Below are 23,768 nucleotides of genomic sequence, written 5' to 3'. Positions count from 1 at the left end.
AGCCTGTGCTCCGCAACGGGAGAGGCCACAACAGTGAGAGGCCCGCGTACTGGAAAAAAAAAAAGAATGGCATGTCTAACTAGAGAAAGCCAGTGCGCAGCAATGAAGACCCAATGCAGCCAAAAATAAAAAACTAATAAAAAAACAAAACAAAACAAAACAAAAAAACACATGTCTCCACTCAACTCTTAATTAAATGGAATAATTTTTTCACTTAGATTTTATACATCTATTTAGAGATTACTTCTAGGTATTTTTATGTTCTTATGATTATTAGGAATGGAACCTGGTTTTCGCCAGTATATTTTCTAGCTGGTTATTTTTAGTACATAGAAAGTTGCTGATTTAGGGACACTTCTTATATGACTCCACTTAAATTGAAACTCTTAGGTACTAGATTTAATTAATTCTCTTGGATTTTAAAAATAGAATATCATTATATGTTCCTTGTAATATTGATAATTTTGTCTATTTTCTAATAGTTTTACTTCTTATCTATATTTTATATTATGATTATAGTTACTAAAACTTACCCAAAAATGTTGAAAAGATGTTAAAACATGTATCCATAAAACTACTGTTAATGGGATGCTTCCAGTGTTTCATGTTACACTCTAACATGCAGTGTAATATTGGCTGTCAGTCTGAGACTGATATTCATAAGCAAGTTCAGGTAGTTGCCTTGTAGACCTAATTTTAAAAGTAGTTTTTAAAAATCAGGAATATATCTTGAATTTAATCGAATACTATTTTGGCATGTATTGATCTACTTGGTCTTTGAACTACCAAAGAGGTAATTCATTTGTATACTTGTTGCCTTTTTATAAACAGATTTTAAAAAGTCATCTCTTACTATTATAAAATATAAAACACCCATACAAACAGCAGTAAAAGGCAATTATCACATCCTTACTTTTTTTTTTAAATTTAGTTTAATTTTTAAAAATTTTGACTGCGTTGGGTCTTCATTGCTGTGCGCGGGCTTTCTCTAGTTGTGGTGAGCAGGGGCTACTCTTTGTTGTGGTGTGCAGGCTTCTCATTGCAGTGGCTTCTCTTGTTGCAGAGCACGGGCTCTAGGTGCACAGCCTTCAGTAGTTGTGGCACGCAGGCTCTGTAGTTGTAGCTCACAGGCTCTAGAGTGCAGGCTCAGTAGTTGTGGTGCATGGGCTTAGTTGCTCTGTGGCATGTGAGATCTTCCTGAACCAGGGATGGAACCCATGTCCCCTGCACTGGCAGGTGGATTCTTAACCACTGTGCCACCAGGGAAGTCCACATCCTTACTTTTTATATTTAGAAAAAGATTTAAGAGCATTTTATACTTTGGTGTTTAAAAATTCAAGTGTCTATGTTTCAAACATAACATTTTCACCACGCTAGTGTTACAAAATATTTTAATTAAAATGAATATCCTCAAATGCCTGTTACATGCAAGAAAGCACTACAGTAAGCAGCACTGCAATGGATAAAAAGATAAGCAAAATTAGGTCCTTGGCCTCCCGGAGGCTTATAGACATGTTGTGTGTTGGGGGGGACAACTAGACAAGAGCCCAACTGAGTGAAGGTAACAAGTACCAGAAGAGCACAGAGGAGTGAACAGTTGCTGCTGGTGGGAAGGAAGTTCAAGGAGCGCTTCCTGAAAGGCAGCAGGGCCTGTTCTTTGCAGGACAGGCAGCTACTACTGTCTGGCAGGGTAGGTGGAAAGGTGATCTAGACAGGCCGCATCAATGGGGAAGATAAAGGCACTGGGTGGATGAAGCTGTGCACCTGAGTCCCCAGTGACAAAGCATAAACTATTCTAAGATATTCTACTGGATTTTAAAGTAACAATCAAAAGGTGGGATCAATGTATCAGTAGGATATAAAATATGTGTTAGAAATATGGCAATATAAAGAAAAATTCTGAGTTAATCAGAAAAGTTCCAGATAAAGATCTTAAAGAAATAAGGATTGTTTACCAAGATGTTACATCAAACATTCCTTTGAAAAATATTTTAGATAGTGAATATTTACATTTGGGGATAATTAATTTTAGGAGATGATGCCACCAAGCAGCATATTAAAAACTAGTGGCTGCCTGTTCTACAGGTGCACCATTGCACTGATATGTTAAAGGGTCAGTAGCTTGTCACGTGCTGCTCCAAAAGGAGCCGCCCTTGGTGAAAGCATGCTGCCCAGGTCTCCAGGACAAACTTCTTGCTATGTTATCATGTCAGCATGCCTAAAATGTGGTGAGACTGACACTCAGCTTCTGACTTTATGCTAATACATTATCCCATTAGTGGCTTTTACCTTTTACCTTGCTCATTCCTGGAACCAGATGCACCCCTGGTTGAAGAGGATACAACTGCATACCAGATTTAGGAAGGGATGTATTAAGGGAAAGAACTATTTTAAAAGGCTCTCCAGATTCTTGGCTTGGACAGCCTTCTTCCTGCGTGCTGATCCCTCTTGGCTATGGGGCACACAAACCACCTCTACCAATCTAACTAGTGTGCAGTTTTCCTGATTCTCTGTTTACCAAAAAAAGGTCTCTTAAGCCAGTCTTAGTGAACAGAAAGCTTAGTCAAGTGTTCACAGAGAGCACAACAAATGTGGACCATTCAGTAGGCTGTGAGCCATAGCTGCTGAAATTGTAGCTAGGAACTGCCTTGGTTCCCTTCTTAAAGGCTGACAGGCCATCTGAGCCAGCCTACTTGATCTCTTGCTGCATTTCACTTGTAAAATGCTATTAATATCTGCCATCAATTCCTCTCAAAGTAGTATATAAAATTTCCTGGATAGGTATACTCCTTATAATCATTTGGCCACAGCAGTGTATGAGTTCACTTCAAAAACTACTGTAATTTTGAACTTGCTGGTTTACTCACTCACACACACACCCAAGCCTGATAGTTGTGTTAATTCAATGACTTTTTAAAAAATTTGGATAGTATTTGTATTTGGAAATGCATGTTAATCTTTATATGGATTTACCAGTCCTTGACCAACACGTTTTGTAAAAATCCTACAAACCCATTTCATCGAATTAATTAGTACGGAGGACTTTCTGGAAATGGTTTGTTTTTTAAAATAAGGAGCTTATCTGTAAGCATGATCCAGAGTTTGCCATATGACAAGCATTTCTTAATAGCAAGGTCCATTTTAGTGTTAATCTTCATAGTCAGTCCATTTCATCAGGAAAGGCTTTCGTGTCTTCATAGTCTTAGGATCTGTTTTTCAGTTCACCAAATAGGGTGGGAATTTTATCAGAATGAAGTTATTAGAACTTTGGGATTTTCTTCTTTCTCCATTGAATCTTTTGTTTTTTTCCTATATCTGAACCTGAAAATAAGATAAGTGCTAAAGAAAATTAAATATTTAAGACTCCCCTCCTCAAAATGCCAAACTGACACTGAAAAACATTTCTCCAGTCAATGAACAGGTAAGTATTTTAACTCTAATAAGAGCCTCATGAGTCTAGAGCTAGTATTCTATGATTTTATAGTTTTCCTGAGGAAAGAAGAGAGTGGTAAGCATGAAGTTCTTGGTAAGTTAGAGTTGATATTGAAGTAGTTTTATCATTAGAAGAAACAACTTATAAGAAATGGGCATCTTTCGCTATACATGTTCAGTTTGGGATCAGAATCCACTCACATATAGACTTTTATCATGGCTACACACTAAAAACACTTTATCTTATATAACATCACAAAAGCCATATGAACTATTTCCATATAACAGATGGGAATACTAAGGTTTAGTGAAAAGTAAGCAAATTTCCCAAGTTTATTCAGTAGATTTGGGATTTGAGGCCAGGCAGTTTCACTCTAGAATCTAAACTTCTCCTACCATACCATTAGTCTTCTAAATGTTTTCCAATCTATGAGGTCATAGAAAGATGTTTGATTTTTGTCCCCGGTTCCTGACATAGAGCTTCTAAATCCCTTGTAATTTCCTGAGTGACAAGGGTAATAGTGTCTTGCCTCTTATTCTAATGAAGTGACTCAGTGGGTCCCTAGATAGCTTCACGATGGAGGCTGGTTGCTAGAAAGACCAAGCCTTGACTAGAAGCCCATCCTCCAGCCTCCAGGGAGGAGAGAGGGACTTAGATCAAGTCAATATTGATCATGCCTATGTGATGAAACTTCCATAAAATCCCCTAAACACTGGGGTTCAGAGAGCTTCTGAATTGGCCAACACATCCATGGGCCAGGATGGCGATGCTCCCCAACTCCACAGGAATGGAGACTCCTGTGCTCTGGACCCTTCTGGACCTCACCCTGTGTACATCTCCCCCTGGCTGTTCATTTGTGTTGTTTAGAACAAACCAGTAATAGTGAGTAAAACGTTTTCCTGAGTTCTGTGAGTCATTCTAGCAAATTCCTGAATGTGAAGAGGAAGGTTGTGGAAATACCAGACTTTGTAGCCAAGTTGGACATGTTGGAGCTCAGGGCAGGCTGCCCCAAAATTTGCCACAATGGCATATTGATTATTTTGAATTGAAGTTGCTTGTGAAGCAGCTGATGCAAAAGGAAACTCTGGCCTCCTCTGTGCCCCTGAAAGCAGGGAATAAATCCGTCATGTGAAAGGTGCAATTCCTGCATATGGAGGTAGAAGGACACCCTTATTACCAAAGACAGGGAATTCCAGGGCTGGGCCAAGAAATCTCTATAAACAAACCTTGTTACTTCTTTACTAATTTACTACACAAGCCTAAACTTTGCTTAAATTCCTTACTAATTAAGCACTCAAACCTAAGTTTCTTTGTCCTGTCAAGTCCTCTCAAATTTATTGTTTCTTTGTCTAAAAAGTGTAAAAGCTTCCTGCTTTGGCCATTTCTTAGGTCGTATTTCTGAGAGATCTCTGTGTAATGAATTAAAATTTGTTTATTTTTCTCCTGTTGACTGGTGTCAATTTTATGATTAGTTTAGCCACAAGACCTTAAAGGGGTAAAAGGGAAAATTTCCCCCTCCCCAATAGCCAGAAATGTGGATAACATTGGGGAACCATTACTTGTGGCTGGCATCTGAAGAGAAGTCTGTCTTGTGGGAGTGAGCCTTTAACCTGTAGAGTCTGATGCTAGCTTTGAGTAATTAGAGTCAAAACTGGATGAAATTATAGGACACCTATTTGGTGTCAGAATTGGTTGATATTAGGAGGAAAACCCTTGCACAATCTCATAGGCCAAAAAATGACATTGACATTTTTTATGCTTTAATTAATATGGACAAGTATTTCTTTTTTATGTATATATTTGCCACTGAAATTTCCTTTTCTATAAACTGTTTGTTCATGACCTTTGCCAGTTTTCTTTCTGAGTTGTTTGTCTTTTTCCCACTGATCTCTAAGAGCTTCTTGCATCTTAAATTTATTAACTCTATGTCTACATTGTGTGTTGCAAATATTTTTCCCCTGGTTTGTTGACCTTTGTTCTAATTTATGGTTTCGTTTTTGCCGTACCAACAATTTCTAAAATTACATAATCAGATATATCAACCTTCTCCTTTATGGCTCTTTGCTTTTCATAATATGCTCAGAAAGGCCTTCTCTAAGGTTATAAAAATATTTATGTTTTCTTCTGCTACATTTATCACTTTATATTTTCAGTTCTCAATTTTTAATCTTTCTGGAATTTATCCTGATGTGTTTTTTTCGTATGTGTGTGGTACGCGGGCCTCTCACTGTCGTGGCCTCTCCTGCTGCGGAGCACAGGCTCCGGACGCATAGGCTCAGCAGCCATGGCTCACGGGCCCAGCCGCTTCGTGGCATGTGGGATCTTCCTGGACCGGGGCACGAAACTGCGTCCCCTGCATCAGCAGAAGGACTCTCAACCACTGGGCCACCAGGGAAGCCCTATCCTGATGTATTTTGAAGTAAGATTTAAGCTTTTATTTAGCCAAAATGGCTAGTTGAATGTTCTAACACCTTTTACTGAATAATCTAAAATTTCCCCACTGATTTTGAATTGCTACTTGTTATCACACACTGAATTCTCATATTTTCTTCATTTAATTCTGAACTCTATTCCATTCCAGTGATTTCTTTTCTTCTACCACCATCAAACTGTTTTAATTACCATTGCTTAATAATATGCTTTATTATCTGATAGAGCTACTTTCCACTTATTACACTTTCTTTTCAGAATTTTCCTATTTATTCTTTCATGTTTATTCTTTCTGAGGAATTCTGATATCATTTTTTAAAGTTCCACTTACCCTTTCATTTTCTGCATCTGCTCTAAGGTCTCTGGTAGAGTCATTCCAAAACTTTCAGGGAAGAGAAGAGTGATGATTCCAATCAGGACGGTCAGGCTGCCCATGAGGATGTAGGGCAGAACTCTGTTGTAAGCACCTGTAAGGCACAGGACATAAGAACATCAATTAGATACAGGGTTTCTCCAGATGCTCTTGAGAATCATTTTGTAAAGGTGGCAAACAGTATTTGAGAGCAGTTTTAAACCTGAATATTTACAGAAGAAAAAAAGTGTGCAAAATACCACAGTTTCTGTTTGGCAGATGTCATTGCCTCCGAATTTCCATAATCATTCACCTACTCAATTTTGCATTATCATAAGGTCTTTCATGTCAACTGGTATTCTCTAAGCTACTACTTAATCATGTGTGATAAATGTTCCTTTGATAGAAATTTTTGCCTACCAAAGCTCTCCTCTTAAGGTAGAGGTCATTGGAGATCGGGGGGGGGTGGGAGGACACCAAGGAGAAAGAGGTTGACCAGGATGTTGCAGGGACACCTACTGGCTGTTATGACTGATATGACCTTTGCTTTTGCCCAAACCAGGAGGCTCCTGTGGAAATCTTGGTCCACAGAGCTGTGAGACTCTTAAAAGAACCTAATTAATATATTCAATCCAACTTAAATCAATAAATGTCAGGCACTGTGGTTTCTTTTTGCAGCATTTATATGTCTTGGTTTTACATGTTATTGGAAGAACCACTCCACCTCTTCTTTATGTGGTGTTACTCAGACAGGGGAATAATAGATCCTCATCTTACTTCCCTTCTGCATGTAGAGATTACAGAGGAATAACACACCTAAGAATTTTATTTGACAAAAAAATATCAATCTTGAAGCTTCTCTGAGACCTCTGTGTCACCAACAGGAGCCACTACTGTGGAATACAAAGTTCTTTCTCAGACTCCTCCATTTCTTATGTACCAATGGTCCACCATTAGACCATATGAGCATGGTTTGAAAGTATAGGGAAGAACAAAGGGGAAACGACACCATTCTATATAATAATGTACTTTCTCAGGTGTTCAGGGCAGCTGTGTGGAAAATGTCTCTTTCTCTGTAAGGATTTAGAGTATACCTTTTCTGAGAATTCACATATGTCTTTGGGGATGTGTATGTGTGTGTGTTTGAACTAGTAGGTAACCAATGGATGACTAGGAAGAATAAGGAGCTGTGTCTACATCTCTCGCCAGTAGAGTTCTTGATAAGGTTTAGCTTGGAGTGCCAGATCCTAGATCCACTGAACATCCCACTAAAGCCCCTCTGTGGTGTTATTTCAGATTGATAAATTCGATCATATAAAAGCTAAAAATGCCAGCAATGCAAATAAAGTCATGAAGTCAAAGTGGAAATAACAAACTAGGAAAAATATTTATAATATATATACAAAGGGCTAATTTTTCAATTACAAAGAGCTCCCAAAATCAAACATCTAAACTTGATACGAACCATTAGAAAGATGGGAAAAGACATGAACAGTCAGATCTCTTAAAAATAAATAGACTTTCAATAAATATATGAAAAAATGCTCAACCTCATTCATAATTGAAGAAAAGGAAATGAAAGCAACAATGATATCCGTTTTTCACATAACAGACTATCAATGATTAAAAAATTGGATAATCCCCATTGTTGGTAAGGATATGGAGAAACAGGCACTCTCATATATTGATAGTTGGATTGTAAACTGGTATAGTATTTAGAGGTCAATTTGGCGATATCTATGAAATTTTTAAATTGCTCCAGCAATCTATTGATCCAAATATACAAAGGCTGTGGGGGCCATAGAGGAATGTTCACTGCAGTGTTATGTATGGTAACAAAAACTTGGAAATGGCCTAAATGTTCATCCATGAACCTGGTTAAATAAATTATGTGTATACATACATTGGAAGTCTATGTACTAACTAAAAGAGCTATATATACGGATATGGCAAAATATTCTGATACAATGTTAAGTTTAAAAAAAGTTGTGAAACAATATTTATGATATCATTTTGTGTGTTTAAAAAAAAAATATATATATATATGTTGTGCAAAATGAAATGTCTGAAGGGTTACTCACCAAACTGTTAATAGTAGTTTCTCTGAGGGCTGTGATTTGGGGTACTAAGAGAGTAGAGGTGAACTTGTACTTTTTCCAGTACTTTCTATGCTGTTTGCATTTTTCATAATGAAAACCTATTACTTTTATATTTAAAAAAAGAATAGACTGATAAGAAGCATCTCACCAAGGTAAACAAAGTAGGGAGCAATGATGCTGCCCACTCTGGAGGCCATGGATGTGACCCCCACAGCCATGTTCCTGACCAGGGTTGGGTAGAGCTCTGCAGTGAAGACGTACAGCATGGAGAAGGCAGAGGTGATCCCGAACTTTCCTAACATGGCCAGACCGATGGACAAGAAGTTGTAATCTGGAAAAGAGACCCAGTGTAAACAGAGGTGCTTTTAGAAGTGATACTTTCTTAACAGTTGCTTGTATTGTCCTTTTTGCTTGTATAGGAATGTTTTATAATATAAAGATATTCCCCGAATTATACAGTCTCTTCAAAGCCTTACTAATTGGACATGGACAAAGATGGAGCGTGAAGGGTTGCTTTGAGCTTTGCTCTTCTGTTATTCTAGATCATTTATGCATTCTGTGACCTTGTCCACCTTTATTTATTACAACAGTTTCATAGTCAGTTGTTACCATGTTAATACAGTTAAGTTTAGTCTTTGAAGAGAAGGACCAATCATTTTTATCCTGTTTATTATTATTAAGAAATATATATTTCTATGCATAGTACTATATATCAAAAATCTGTTGACAACATTTTAACAATATGAGAAAGTTAGACATAATGGGAAAAGAGAAGCATATATCTTTTCATGTGCTCTCTAACTACTTGAATATTACAGACCATAAAAATCACTGAATTTATACTGGAACTGGCATGTACTACCAACTCTAACACTTGAATATACACATCAGAGAGAAGGTTTGAAAATACCAAGAAATTGGGAATTGGGATTATGACTCAGAGAAAGAGGTTTGAGGGTTTAGGTGAATGTTTCTGTGAAGGGGATGACTGGGAGCATTACTCTTCCTTCTCAGGTGGTGATTTCTGATTCTCTAAGGTTAACTCTTCTATTTGAAGGGAGTAATTTTGAACATGGGAAATCACAGAGTTAGTTATCACTTGTATAACTGACTTAAGAATGACTTACGATGTAAAGGCTACATAAATAGGGAACAGGGACTAATAATTAGCCCAGTCAAGGTGTGGATCTTTTCTGGTAAGCTGTTAATATTGGATAACTTCTTACCTGCAGGTACCAATTGAATTAAGAGAAGCACACCTCCTCCCAAGAACAGTACTCCAGATATGACATAACGCCTGGGTAGGGTTCGAAGTAGCAGCCAGGCTGTAATGTAAGCTGGAACTTCAATCAAGGCAGAGAAGAAACAGTTCAGGTAGGCATCTCCATGTAAATTAGGAGTGTTGAGAGACAGAGCAAAGTAACCTACTGAGGTGAGCATCCTGAAAGACAAAAGACAAAAATGACAAAAGAATGGCTGGAGTCTCTTTACAATTTCATGTTGGTCAGGAAATTGTCTAGATGTTGCTGTCTTACAAATAGCCACATATGGCTATTTAAAAGTAAATAAATTAGGGATTTCCCTGGTGGCCCAGTGGTTAAGACCCTGTGCTCTCAATGCAGGGGGCCCGGGTTCGATCCCTGGTCAGGGAACTAGATCCCAAATGCCGCAACTAAGAGCCCTCATGCCGCAACTAAGAACCCACATGCCGCAACTAAAGATCCCACGTGCTGCAACTAAGACCCAGCGTGGCCAAAAAAAAGAAGAAAAAGTAAATAAATTAAAATTAAATAAAATTTAAAATTTCGTCCCTCACTTTGGCACTAGCCACACTTCAATTGTTTAGTGGCCACATGCAGCTAGTGGCTACCATAAGGGACAAAAAAGATATAAAACATTTTCATCATTGCAGAAAGTTCTATTGGACAGCACTAGTCTAGATATACCAATATTCAAGAATACCTATCCTAATCTAGTTAATTTCACGTTTCAATAGGAGAGTTTGTATATTCTCATTCCTTCAGAGCTATTATTTGAAGAAAGAATGTCAGTCACATCAGTGAACATAAAATCCATATGTCATTTTCCCCCCAAAGAATAAGAAGGAGAAGGAGAAGGAGACGAAGGCGAAGGGGAGGGGGAGGAGGAGAAGAAGAAATATAGGTAATACTGTGGGATCCACTTATAGTAAATTCCAATTGATTTAGTAAAACTCACTTTAGTACGGAAGAAAGTGAAAGTCCCATAAAAGGTATCACAGAGTGCACACTGCATATCCTGTCATTATAGTTAACGTCCACATAAAAGTTTCTCTGTGGAAAAAACACTACACTATGCAAACTCCTCTGTGCAGAAATGCACTTATTATCAACATGACTGGAAAGCAGAGGACACCTGAAAAATGTTTTCAGGAACAATGTCGGGTCTTTTCACACATACTCTACTAGGTTGGGTAGCACAAGGGCTAATCCAAAACAAAACAAAAAATGAAACTTTATTGCTCTGGGATCTTAGTGATTTTCCACATTTGGTAATACGAGCAGCTTAGATAAAACTAGTGATTAGTTTATTATTGGCTCAGTAGTCCCACTGCTCAAGGTACATTTGCATCAGTGATACCTGCTGACATGTAAGAACTAAGGAGATCTACTGTGAGGAAAGCCACATGCCCAGGACACACTTGCTTAATTCAGGGGCATAAACTCTGTCATTGATGACTTCTAATTGCAATACAAGATGGCTCTAAAATTAGACTAGCTGCAGCAGGAGCCTACTAGTTCTTTTTTTAATTTTATGTAATCTTTTTTTTTAAATAGATCTTTACTGAAGTATAACTGCTTCACAATACTGTGTTAGTTTCTGTTGTACAACAAAGTGAATCAGCTATATGCATACATATATCCCCATATCCCCTCCCTCTTGAGCCTCCCTCCCACTCTCCCTATCCCACCCTTCCAGGTCATCGCAAAGCACGGAGCTGATCTCCCTGTGCTATGCAGGTGCTTCCCACTAGCTACATATTTTACATTTGGTAGTGTATATATGTTGATGCTACTCTCACTTCTCCCCAGCTTCCCCCTCCCCACCCCATGTCCTTAAGTCCATTCTCCATGTCTATATCGTTATTCCTGCCCTGCCATTAGGTTCATCAGTACCATTTTTTTTTTTTAGATTCCATATATATGTGTTACCGTATGGTATTCATTTTTCTCTTTCTGACTTACTTCACTCTGTACGAAAGACTGTAGGTCCATCCACCTCACTACAAATAACTCAGTTTCGTTTCTTTTTATGGCTGAGTAATATTCCACTGTATATATGTGCCACATCTTCTTTATCCATTCATCTGTTGATGGTCATTTAGGTTGGTTTCATGTCCTGGCTATTGCAAATAGGGCTGCAATGAACATTGTGGTGCATGTCTCTTTTTTTTTTTTTTTTTGGCTGTCCGGGGCCCTCTCTCTGTTGTGGCCTCTCCCGCCACGGAGCACAAGCTCCGGACGCGCAGGCTCAGCGGCCATGGCTCACAGGCCCAGCTGCTCCGCGGCATATGGGATCTTCCCAGACTGGGGCACGAACCCGTATCTCCTGCATCAGCAGGTGGACTCTCAACCACTGTGCCACCAGGGAAGCCCACATATCTCTTTTTGAATTATGGTTTTCTCAGGGTATATGCCCAGTAGTGGGATTGCTGGGTCATGTGGTAGTTCTATTTTTAGATTTTTACGGAACCTCCATACTATTCTCCATAGTGGTTGTATCAATTTACATTCCCACCAACAGTGCAGGAGGGTTCCCTTTTCACCACACCCTCTCCAGCATTTATTGTTTCTAGATTTTTTGATGATGGCCATTCTGACTGGTGTGAGGTGATAACTCACTGCAGTTTTGATTTGCATTTCTCTAGTGATGTTGAGCATCTTTTCACGTGCCTCTTGGCCATCTGTATGTCTTCTTTGGTGAAATTTCTATTTAGGTCTTCTGTCCATTTTTTAATTGTGTTGTTTGTTTTTTTGATATTGAGCTCCATAAGCTGTTTGTATATATTGGAGGTTAATCCTTTGTCTGTCGTTTAATTTGCAAATATTTTCTCCCATTCTGAGGGTTGTCTTTTCAATCTTGTTTATGGTTTCCTTTGCTGTGCAAAAGCTTTTAAGTTTCATTAGGTCCCATCTGTTTATTTTTGTTTTTCATTCCATTACTCTAGGAGGTGGGTCAAAAAAGATTTTGCTGTGGTTTATGTCAAAGAGTGTTTTTCCTATGTTTTCCACTAAGGGTTTTATATTGTCTGGTCTTACATTTAGGTCTTTAATCCATTTGGAGTTTATTTTTGTGTATGGTGTTAGGTAGTGTTCTAATTTCATTCTTTTACTATAGTTGTCAGTTTTCCCAGCACCACTTATTGAAGAGGCTGTCTTTTCTCCATTTTATGTTCTTGCTGCCTTTGTTGTAAATTAGGTGACCATATGTGCATGGGTTTATCTCTGGGCTTTCTATCCTGTACCATTGATCTATATTTCTGTTTTTGTGCCAGTACCATACTGCCTTGATTACTGTAGCTTTGTAGTATAGTTTGAAGTCAGGGAGCCTGATTCCTCCAGCTCCATTTTTCTTTCTCAAGATTGCTTTGGCTATTCAGGGTCTTTTGTGTTTCCATACGAATTGTAAAATTTTTGCTCTAATTCTGTGAAGAATGCTATTGGTAGTTTGATAGGGATTGCACTGAATCTGTAGATTGCTTTGGGTAGCATAGTCATTTTCATAATATTGATTCTTCCAATCCAAGAACATGGTATATTTCTCCATCTGTTTATGTCATCTTTGATTTCTTTCATCAGAGTTTTATAGTTTTCTAAGTACAAGTCTTTCGCCTCCTTAGGCAGGTTTATTCCTAGGTATTTTATTCTTTTTGTTGTGATGGTAAATGGGATTGTTTCCTTAATTTCTCTTTCTGATTCTTCACTGTTAGTATATAGGAATGCCAGAGATTTCTGTGCATTAATTTTGTATCCGGCGACCTTACCAAATTCATTGATTAGCTCTAGTAGTTTTCTGGTGGCATCTTTAGGATTCTCTATGTATAGTATCATGTCATCTGCAAACAGTGACAGTTTTACTTCTTCTTTTCCAATTTGTATTCCTTTTATTTCTTTTTCTTCTCTGATTGCCATGGCTAGGACTTCCAAAACCATGTTGAATAAAAGTGGTGAGAGTGGACATCCTTGTCTTGTTCCTGATCTTAGTGGAAATGCTTTCAATTTTTCACCATGGAGTATGATGTTTGCTGTGGGTTTGACATATGTGGCCTTTATTATGTTGAGGTAGGTTCCCTCTATGCCCATTTTCTGGAGAGTTTTTATCATAAATGGGTGTTGAATTTTGTCAAAAGCTTTTTCTGCATCTGTTGAGATGATCATATGGTTTTTACTCCTTAATTTGTTGATATGGTGTATCACATTGATTGATTTGCATATATTGAAGAATCCTTGCCTCCCTGGGATAAATCCCACTTGATCATGGTGTATGATCCTTTTAATATGTTGTTGGATTCTGTTTGCTAGTATTTTGTTTAGGATTTTTGCACCTATGTTCATCAGTGATATTGGTCTATAATTTTCTTTTTTTGTGATATCTTTTTCTGGTTTTGGTATCAGGGTATGGTGGCTTCGTAGAATGAATTTGGGAGTGTTCCTCCCTCTGCAATTTTTTGGAAGAGTTTGAGAAGGATTGGTGTTAGCTCTTCTCTAAATGTTTAATAGAATTCACCTGTGAAGCCATCTGGCCCTGGACTTTTGTTTGTTCGAAGATTTTTAATTATAGTTTCAACTTCATTACTTGTGATAGGTCTGTGTATATTTTCTAATTCTTCCTGGTTCAGTCTTGGAAAATTGTACCTTTCCAAGAATTTGTCCATTTCTTTGTGGTTGTCCATTTTATTGGCATATAGTTGTTTGTAGTAGTCTCTTATAATCCTTTGTATTTCTGCGGTGTCAGTTGTGATTTCTCCTTTTTCATTTCTAAAATTGATTTGTGTCTTCTCCCTTTTTTTCTTGATGAGGCTGGCTAGGGGGTTATCAATTTTATGTATCTTCTCAAAGAACCAGCTTTTAGTTTTATTGATCTTTGCTATTGTTTTCTTCATTTCTATTTCATTTATTTCTGCTGTGATCTTTATGATTTCTTTCCTTCCACTGACTTTGCATTTTCTTTGTTCTTCTTTCTCTAGTTGTTTTACCTGAAGGGTTAGATTGTTTATTTGAGATTCTTCTTGTTTCTTGAGGTGAGATTGAATTGCTATAAACTTCCCTCTTAGAACTGCTTTTGCTGCATTCCATAGGTTTTGGGTCATTGTGTTTTCATTGTCCTTTGTTTCTATGTATTTTTTTAATTTCCTCTTTGATTTCTTCAGTGATCTCTTGGTCATTTAGTAGCGTACTGTTTAGCCTCCATGTATTTGTGTTTTTTACAGTTTTTTCCTGTAATTGATTTTCAATATCATAGCATTGTGGTCAGAAAAGATGCTTGATACGATTTCAGTTTTCTTAAATTTTCCAAGGCTTGATTTGTGACCCAAGATGTGATCTACCCTGGAGAATGTTCCATGTGCTCTTGAGAAGAAAGTGTATTCTGCCACTTTTGGGTTGAATGTTCTATAAGTATCAATTAAATCTATCTGGTCTATTGTGTCATTTAAAGCTTGTGTTTCCTTATTTATTTTCTGTTTGGATGATCTGTCCATTGTTGTAAATGGGGTGTTAAAATCCCCTACTATTATTGTGTTACTGTCAATTTCTCCTTTCATGGTTGTTAGCATTTGCCCTATGAATTGAGGTGCTCCTATGTTGGGTGCATAAACATTTATAATTTTTATATCTACTTCTTGGATTGATCCATTGATCATTATGTAGTGTCCTTCCTTATCTCTTGTAACAGTCTATTTTAAAGTCTATTTTATCTGATATGAGTATTGCTACTCCAGCTTTCTTTTGATTTCCATTTGCATGGAATATCTTTTTCCATCCCTTCACTTTCAGCCTTTATGTGTCCCTAGGTCTGAAGTGGGTCTCTTGTAGACAGCTTATATATGGGTCTTGTTTTTGTATCCATTCAGCCAGTCTGTGTCTTTTGGTTGGGGCACTTAATCCATTTACATTCAAGGTTATTATTGATATGCATGTTCCTATTACCATTTTCTTAATTGCTTTGAGTTTGTTTTTGTGGGTCTTTTTCTTTGCTGTGCTTCCTGCCTAGAGAAGTTTCTTTAGCATTTGTTGTAAAGCTGGTTTGGTGGTGCTGATTTCTCTTAGCTTTTGCTTGTCTGAAAAGCTTTTGATTTCTCCATCGAATCTGAATGAGATCCTTGCCAGATAGAGTAATCTTGGTTGTAGGTTTTTCTCTTTCATCACATTAAGTATATCCTGCCACTCCCTTCTGACCTGCAGTTTCTGCTGAAAAATCAGCTGATAACCTCATGGGGATTCCTTTGTATGTTATTTTTTGTTTTTCCCATGCTGCTTTTAATATATTTTCTTTGAATTTAATTTTTGTCCATTTGATTAATATGTGTCTTGGTGTGTTTCTCCTAGGGTTTATCCTGTATGGTACTCTCCGTACTTCCTGGACTCGGGTGACTATTTCCTTTCCCATGTTAGGGAAGTTTTCCACTATAATCTCTTCAAATATTTTCTCAGATCTTTTCTTTTTCTCTTCTTCTTCTGGGACCCCTATAATTAGAATGTTGGTGCGTTTAGTGTTGTCCCAGAGGTCTCTGAGATTGTCTTCAATTCTTTTCATTCTTTTTCTTTATTCTGCTTCTCGGCAGTTACTTCCACCATTTTGTCTTCCAGCTCACTTATTCGTTCTTCTGCCTCAGTTATTCTGCTATTGATTCCTTCTAGTGTACTTTTCATTTCAGTTATTGTGTTGCTCATCTCTGTTTGTTTCTTCTTTAGTTCTTCTAGATCTTTGTTAAACATTTCTTGTATTTTCTCAATCTGTGCCTCCATTCTATTTCCGAGATTCTGAATCATCTTTACTATCATTACTCTGAATTCTTTTTCAGGTAGATTGCCTATTTCCTCTTCATTTATTTGGTCTTGTAGGTTTTTACCTTGCTCCTTCGTCTGTGACATATTCTTTTGCTGTCTCATTTTTTTTCCTTTTTTTTATGAGTGGGATTGTGTTCCTGTCTTACTGGTTGTTTGGCCTGAGGCTTCCAACACTGGAGTTTGTAGGCTGTTGGGTAGAGCTGGGTCTTGGTGCTAAGATGAGGACCTCCAGGAGACCTCACTGCAATGAATATACCCTGGGGTCTGAGGTTCTCTGTTTGTCCAGTGGTTTGGACTTGGAGCTCCACCACAGGAGCTTCGGCCCGAACCCTGGGTCATGAACCAAGATCCCGCAAGCTGCATGGTGTGGCAAAAAAAAGAAAAAAGAACAATAACAAAGTAGAAAATAAAATTAGACTAGGAAACTGACAGATATGTTAGAAAAAAAATAAAAATAAAAATATAGATGAAACAACAACCAGAAGGTAAAACAGAACCATGATATTAAAAAAGAGATGGAGAAAAAAAAAAGGTGGAAAAGGCCTTGGCTGTGGAGGGTGGGGCCTAAGCAGAGGCAAGGTTTGGGCAGTGGGCAGGGCCTATGCTTAGGACCCACAGGGCTGGAAAAGGCCCTGGGGGGCACTGGGGGTGGGGCTTAGGCTCAACAGAGAAGAAGGGGCTCAGGCGTGCCCATCGCCTCTGGTCTCAGAGGGTGGGGGAACCCACCTGGGAGTCCAGCAGTCTTCCTGGGCTCGAGTGGGTAGGGCAAATACCCTCTGCTCCTCTCTTGCTCTTCCCATCCTGGAGGGCCCCTCCCACCTGCCTCTCCTATTTTCCAGCCTCCCTTCTACACCCCCAGGGCCAACCCAGCCTGGAGGGGACCTCTGAGAGCATAGGACCTGGCCCGAGAGCTGGGCAGACTTCCCCAGCCGATTCAGCAGGGGAAATGCTGGGTGTGCTCCCCCTGATCCAAGCCCCCGAGGGTCCCTCCAGGCGTGGGAACCTCTCCCCCACTCTGAGCCACCCCTCAGGGGTGCCAGTCCTGTTCGGCCTCCACTTCTCCTTCCCCCCCTCAGTCCTCCCATGTTCTACTGGTGTGCTTGGGGGTTCTTCCCATCTCCTTGGGCGTTGGGGTCCCCCACCAGCATCTGGCAGACGCCCTAGTTGGAGACGCAAACTCTGCATCTTTCCACACCACCACCTTCTACCTGTTCTGATTACCATCATTTTTTGTGCTGCCATCATGGGGTAGGCATGTTCTTTTTGTCTTCTTCCTAATTTCTTGGCAGATACATTATTAAATCTTGCCTACAAAGTCAGTTCGTTATTTCTAGGCCTTAAAATCACTCTGTAGATTCCTATGAGCAAGTATAAAAAGCTTGTCAAAACTCCAATGCAGGCAGTGGGGATTCAGGGTATTCTAACTTCACTGATTAACTGTCAGTACAGCTTCTGGAAGCAGGAGCTGAATTAGCGTCTCAGCTTCAGGCATCAGGGACATCATTAGTTTTAATCCCAGTAACTCTAGGAGGAGCAGGGAACGATTTCCCAGTGGGTCACAGTATTGCAGACCTAAATATTGTTCCCTGTGACATTTTTTTTTCAGTATCCAGTTCCATGAATTAAATTGAAGCCTTTCCAAATAACTTAGAATTCTAAAATTTTAATTTTGCCTCAGGAAGACACAGGCCTTGACCTTGTCCCCTGAATTAAAGAAAATCAGTTGTATATTTACATTCTGTATGTCGCATTTCCAGATCTCTTATTACTTACCATAGCAGCAAGGACATAATTGTTATTGTGCCAATATTCCGAGTCCTGAACAGGTCCAGAATGAAAACTTTCTGCTGCTTCACAGGGGTTAGCTCCTGTTGTTAAAGTAATGCACACAACCATGAGATTGAGCGGTGGTGAGGAAGTATCTTTGGCTATGACAGTATATTCTTATGCATGTAAGTCTCACATTACTTTGAACATGCTCAGAAGTCTGGAATTTGAAGGGAATAAGGGCATCTGAATATATGATGCTTATTATAACGTTTAAAAATGTTTGTGGCCCATTTTAGACAGAAGCCTTTAAAATATATAACATTGGCTTCACTGTCTCTTTATATAAAGCCTGACTGCTAACACAGCCTTGCCTTGACTCATGGGCATCATTAATCACACTGAGCCTTAGGGCCTGTTGAGTGGGTAGTGCCATATAGCCCCAAACTGCCTTGAGGTCCATATCTGCTTTTAATACTTGTCCTGTTGTTGTCTCAGTGTCAGAACACATATGGGTTAACTAGGGGACCTTAGGCAAGTTACTATTTATCCTCTATGAGCCTCAGTTTACCTCTCTGTAAAATGGGTATAATAATCAAGAGTTGAGAAGATTAAATGAGATCATATATTTAAATCTTAGCATAGTACTTGAACCATGGTAGATGCCCCATACATTTTAGCTATTACTATAATTACTGCACCATTGAGGAAAAGATGTGAGCTGTCAGTGGTTGGTGGCAATTTCATACCGCTGCTGATGGGCTTCCTTCCTTTACTTTTTTCGGTATGTGGGCCTCTCACTGTTGTGGCCTCTCCCATTGTGGAGCACAGGCTCCGGACGAGCAGGCTCAGCGGCCATGGCTCACGGGCCCAGCCGCTCCACGGCATGTGGGATCTTCCCAGACCGGGGCACGAACCCGTATCCCCTGCATCGGCAGGCGGACTCTCAACCACCGCGCCACCAGGGAAGCCCACCTTCCTTTACTTTTAATTTACTGAAGTTAACTTGCCATGTGTTAGGAATCTAGATAATCAAGCTTATTAGAATTGAAACTATCAATACACTATTTACAATAGCCAAGACACGGAGACAACTCAAGTGCCCATTAACAGACGACTGGCTCAAGATGATATGGTATATATGTACAATAGAATATTAGTCATAAGAAAGAATGAAATATTGTCATATGCAGCAACATGGATGGATCTAGAGAATATGACACTTAGTGAAATAAGTCAAACAGAGAAAGACAAATATTATATGATATAACTTATATGTGGAATCAAAAAAATAATACAAATGAATCTACATACAAAACAGAAACAGACTCACAGACATAGAAAACAAACTTATGATTACCAATGGCAAAAGGAAGGAGGGTGGGAGGGATAAATTAGGAGTTATGGGATTAACAGATACAAACTACTATACATGAAATAGGTAAGCAACAAGGATTTACTATATAGCATAGGGAACTATAGTCAATAACTTTTAATAACCTATAGTGGAAAATAATCTGAAAAAAATATATGTATATATAACTGAATCACTTTCCTGTACACCTGAAACTAACAAAATATTGTAAATCAACTATGCTTCAATTTAAAAAAAAGAATTGAAACTAAAAAGTTACAGGGCTTTGAGGTGGAGCCTTTTATCTCCTCAGGTTAAAGTACAATGACTCTGTGGCCCTATGATGTGTGTTCAGTAAGAGGCTGAGGAAGGAATTTTTACTACAAAGGAAGGAAGAGTGCCAGACCTGCCCTTGCAGCAGGTGCTTCCCAAATGTTAGCATCCTTCTTTCCGAAAACAGACACCTCCTCATTCAGCTCACAGCCATGTTACCTTTTTGCTTCTGCACTACGTGGAGTGTACAACTCTAGAACATGCCCCTGGCAGTATAACCCTGTTATCCTAACAAAGAAAGGCCCTGCATAAACTACTGGGAACTAGCAGTCCTCCTGGAAGGTTCTGGGAGTGGTGCCAGACACAGACAGGACCTGTGGATCAGGCATCCAGTTATATTGACCAAGGCTGGGAATGGAATTCTTGATCTGAAGAGCAAAGGATTAAGACATATTTGTCCTGGCAGCCCTCTGAGAGCTTGGGCTCATAGCCACTGTAATTAATCCTCCAGCCATCACCAGGGTATCTGTTTCTGTCAGAGGTCGCGAAGACCAGGAATGGAGGAAGCCCTCAGGGTGGAGCACTGGCATGCTCGCCACCCTCCAAAGTCCTGGGGTGGCCAGGAGCACAGATGTGAGCGTGGGGCAAGCATAAAGACTAAGAAGCATATAGCCTTCTTGAGATGTCCTGAGCAGTTCCTGACCCTCTGGCCAGGAGTGCCATTGCCCCATCCTCTCCATCCATCTAAGTGTCCTCCCTGGTTTGGACCTGCCTCTTCAGCCCTGAGTCACTCTACTCTCTTTCTCTGATGGCTCACAGTGTCCACTCCTTGGTGACTTCTTCCTTCATGTCATCACTTACCTTCCATCTAATCCTCTTAACACACTTGGTTACATTCTATGCTCCTTATGTGTCTAATTTTTCTCGTTTTCTCTAGGAGCTGGCACGAGGCATGGCCAAGGACACTGTGAATCCTCACTGACTGGCAGGAAGCGAATCTGCTTCCACTGAATATCTACTTTTCCTCGTGGCCTCCTGCCTGCAGGGGTGAATCCTCCAGCCTGTGCTCTCAGGCCTTAAGGTTCTAGACACAACACAGCAAGACTAAACACACGTACAGCTTCCCCAGCAGACTCTGGTAAGATTCAGAGTACAGGGGGGAGCCCATGGGTGGAATACCCCTCAAACACATTTTTCCCTCTTAATCTGGAGATTCAAAAATCACCAGTATGTAGCTGCAACAATGATGTGGAGCAAGACCAATAAAAAGTTGGAGATAAACTTGCAAAAGGGAAGGGAACTAATATTTAATCAACACTTGCTATATGCTAAGCAGTTTACATATATTATTGCACTTAATTGGTCCACAGCCCTTTGAGGAAGGCTCAGAACTTCATCATCATTGTGTCTCTAAGGCCTTAAACAGTGCCTGGTACAGAATAGGCACTCAAAACCTATTGAATCAAATTAAATTCCATAATCAAGAATGCATAACTGGGGCTTCCCTGGTGGTGCAGTGGTTAAGAATCGCCTGCCAATGCACGTGACATGGGTTCGAGCCCTGGTCCGGGAAGACCCCACATGCCACAGAGCAACTAAGCCCATGCACCACAACTACTGAGCCTGCGCTCTAGAGCCCACGAGCCAAAACTACTGAGCCCATGTGCCACAACTACTGAAGCCCGCGTGCCTAGAGCCCGTGCTCTGCAACAAGAGAAGCCACTGCAATGAGAAGCCCACGCACTGCAACAAAGAGTAGCCCCCACTCACTGCAACTAGAGAAAGCCCATGTGCAGCAACGAAGACCCAACGCCGCCAAAAACAAATATATAAATAAATAAATTTTAAAAAATAAAAAAATAAAGAAGACTTTGAAAAAAAAAGAATGCATAAGTGATCTCAGGAGGAAACATTTGCAAATCCTTACCTCCACAGGATCAAAAACCACCACTGGGGCAGCTACATTGTTCATTTTTGCAGCTTTTTGGATGATATCTTCAGCTTCTCTAAATCTTCTCTGGGATATCAGCCACCGGGGAGATTCAGGAATAAACCTAAAATTCATTTGAATGTTTTATAATTTTTCACAGTAGCAAGGCTGATGCTATCAACTGTAAGTTGCCCCCGAATAATTTTTATTTTGTAAAATTCTAGTTTGTCTTTTTAAAGAACATCAAGAGGGAGGCCTCATAAGATTTCCATTATTTGTAGGAATAAATAAAAGCACCTTCAAGTTTCAAAGTTATGATCAAATCAAAAGACAGATCATTAGTTGTGCTTGAAGCCAGAGCCACACTATAAGGGGTAACATTAACTGGGTATGTTTAAGCCAGGGCACCTGGAGAACACCATCCACAACTTCATAGACAGTGTGGCTCATAAAAGAAACACAGTCTAGTATCTTTTCAGTGTGTCTATCCCTAGGAGAATCCCTGGTGCCCAGCTGGTGATGCTCACAAGTTTATTGGGTAAGGGCATCTGTGTTTCTCAGGCTTTTCCTGCAGTCAGAGGAGGAGGTAAGTGCACTGACAGCTTCCTGTGGGCTGCCGCATGGCTCTCAACAGATTCTCAGCTCAGTGAGTACCCAAACCAGACCACAGCCAATGTGGTCTTATTTTTTTAATGCCTAGAAACATTAAAAAAATTTTAATTGATTAACAATGTTGTGTTAGTTAGAAACATTTTTTTATTACACAATCTATCCACATTTTTAACTGATGCTCAAACATGGTTGACTTCTATTCTTTCCTAATTTTTCTATTTTTTCTATTTCTATTTATTTTTATTATACTTTATTTAATTTTTCTATTCTTTCCTAATCTTTATTCCTCAGAATTGCTTAGCCAATCTTCTGCCAGCTCTTGTTTTCCTTATTTATTTGTCAGTATTAAGTTATCCTAGAAAATAAATTATATGTAGCAGATATAGTTCTCCTATGATTAATAGGCCCCTCCAAAGCCTCAATAGGAATTATCTCAGAGCAAAACACAACATATCGAATAGCCAACCCCCAGCTTCTGTCCCTAGCCTACTGCAAGCACATGGGTTGAAAATGAACCCAGTCTGCATTTTTTGGAATATATCCCTTGGTTGGTCCCTGTAGCAACTGTGATGATGTTAGGCCACTCAGTTTCAGTAATTAGAGCTATGCTGTCCAAGAGAACTTCCACTGGTGTTCTGTATCTGTGCTATCCAATACAGCAACCGCTAACCACACGTGGTTATTGAGCTGGTGAGACTAGTGTGACTGAAGAAACTAATTTTATATTTTATTTACTTTTAATTAATTTTAATTTAAATTGTTGCATGTGGCTACTGGCAACTGTATTAGTGAAGAATTAGAGGTCTTACCCCACAGCCACTATATACAGCATGGGCACTTCTACTTCTGAGAGGTATCTTTCCCCAACCAGGTTGTTCTTAGAAATATCCTACCTTTCTTACTACAAGCTCTGAGTGTCATCACCGGTCCCAGGTTCCTAACGTTTAGTCAGCTAGATATTGCAAAGCTTTCCCCATGTTGCACCTATAGGCTCCTTCCCCACCCACTACACACATAGTCCATTTGTACCTGTGATCACTTACTGCCAAGCCTTTTAAAGGAAATTTGGGTCATAAAAAATCCCCAAACCACCTGCAGTGGCTCCATTTTCAGCCCACTGTACTCAGGATTCCTGCGATCTCTTCTTTTGAATTGCCATGGTTTCTTGGTGCATAAAGAATTAAGTCTAGCTGATCATTTCAAGTTAGTGGAGGGCCAAATAAGGTTGTACACTATAGCCTCTCAGTAGATTTAATTCAAATTGAACAGCGGAAGGGTGTTGCTGGAGAGTCTATAATACATATTAAGTAGGCAGCAGAGGTCACAGTAGCTCAAAGCAATCCCCACATCATCCCAGCCCACCCGAATGGATGGGCATTGCTTCAGGAAGTCCCACCTTCAAGGACAAGATGTTCAAAAGAAAGCTATTTTATTTTTATAGGAAAATGGTAAAACTGTTGTTAAACTTTC

At 39.4% G+C, this 23,768-nt stretch overlaps 1 protein-coding gene across 2 annotated transcripts in view; it reads right to left on the bottom strand.

The window, feature by feature from the left end:
• Nucleotides 1-2,884: 2,884 nt before the first annotated feature.
• SLC22A4 (solute carrier family 22 member 4) overlaps nucleotides 2,885-23,768 on the bottom strand; it is a 49,323-nt gene continuing 28,439 nt past the window's right edge. The window contains exons 5-10 of one of the 2 annotated variants that reach the window (XM_007461330.1): nucleotides 21,684-21,810; nucleotides 18,136-18,230; nucleotides 9,541-9,755; nucleotides 8,463-8,645; nucleotides 6,195-6,330; nucleotides 2,885-3,321 (exon numbers count right to left, since the gene is read on the bottom strand). In XM_007461330.1, the coding sequence (XP_007461392.1) occupies nucleotides 3,246-3,321; nucleotides 6,195-6,330; nucleotides 8,463-8,645; nucleotides 9,541-9,755; nucleotides 18,136-18,230; nucleotides 21,684-21,810 (832 nt within the window). In that variant the 3' untranslated portion in view covers nucleotides 2,885-3,245. Of the gene's footprint in view, nucleotides 3,322-6,194; nucleotides 6,331-8,462; nucleotides 8,646-9,540; nucleotides 9,756-18,135; nucleotides 18,239-21,683; nucleotides 21,811-23,768 lie in introns of both variants that reach the window. The other variant, XM_007461329.1, reaches the window with a different exon arrangement.

This window comes from Lipotes vexillifer, unplaced genomic scaffold (assembly GCF_000442215.2).
Source record: "Lipotes vexillifer unplaced genomic scaffold, Lipotes_vexillifer_v1.1 scaffold217, whole genome shotgun sequence".
Lineage (NCBI taxonomy): Eukaryota > Metazoa > Chordata > Mammalia > Artiodactyla > Lipotidae > Lipotes > Lipotes vexillifer.
The sequence above is the reverse complement of the archived record's forward strand: the minus strand, read 5'-3'. Positions and strand labels throughout refer to the sequence as shown.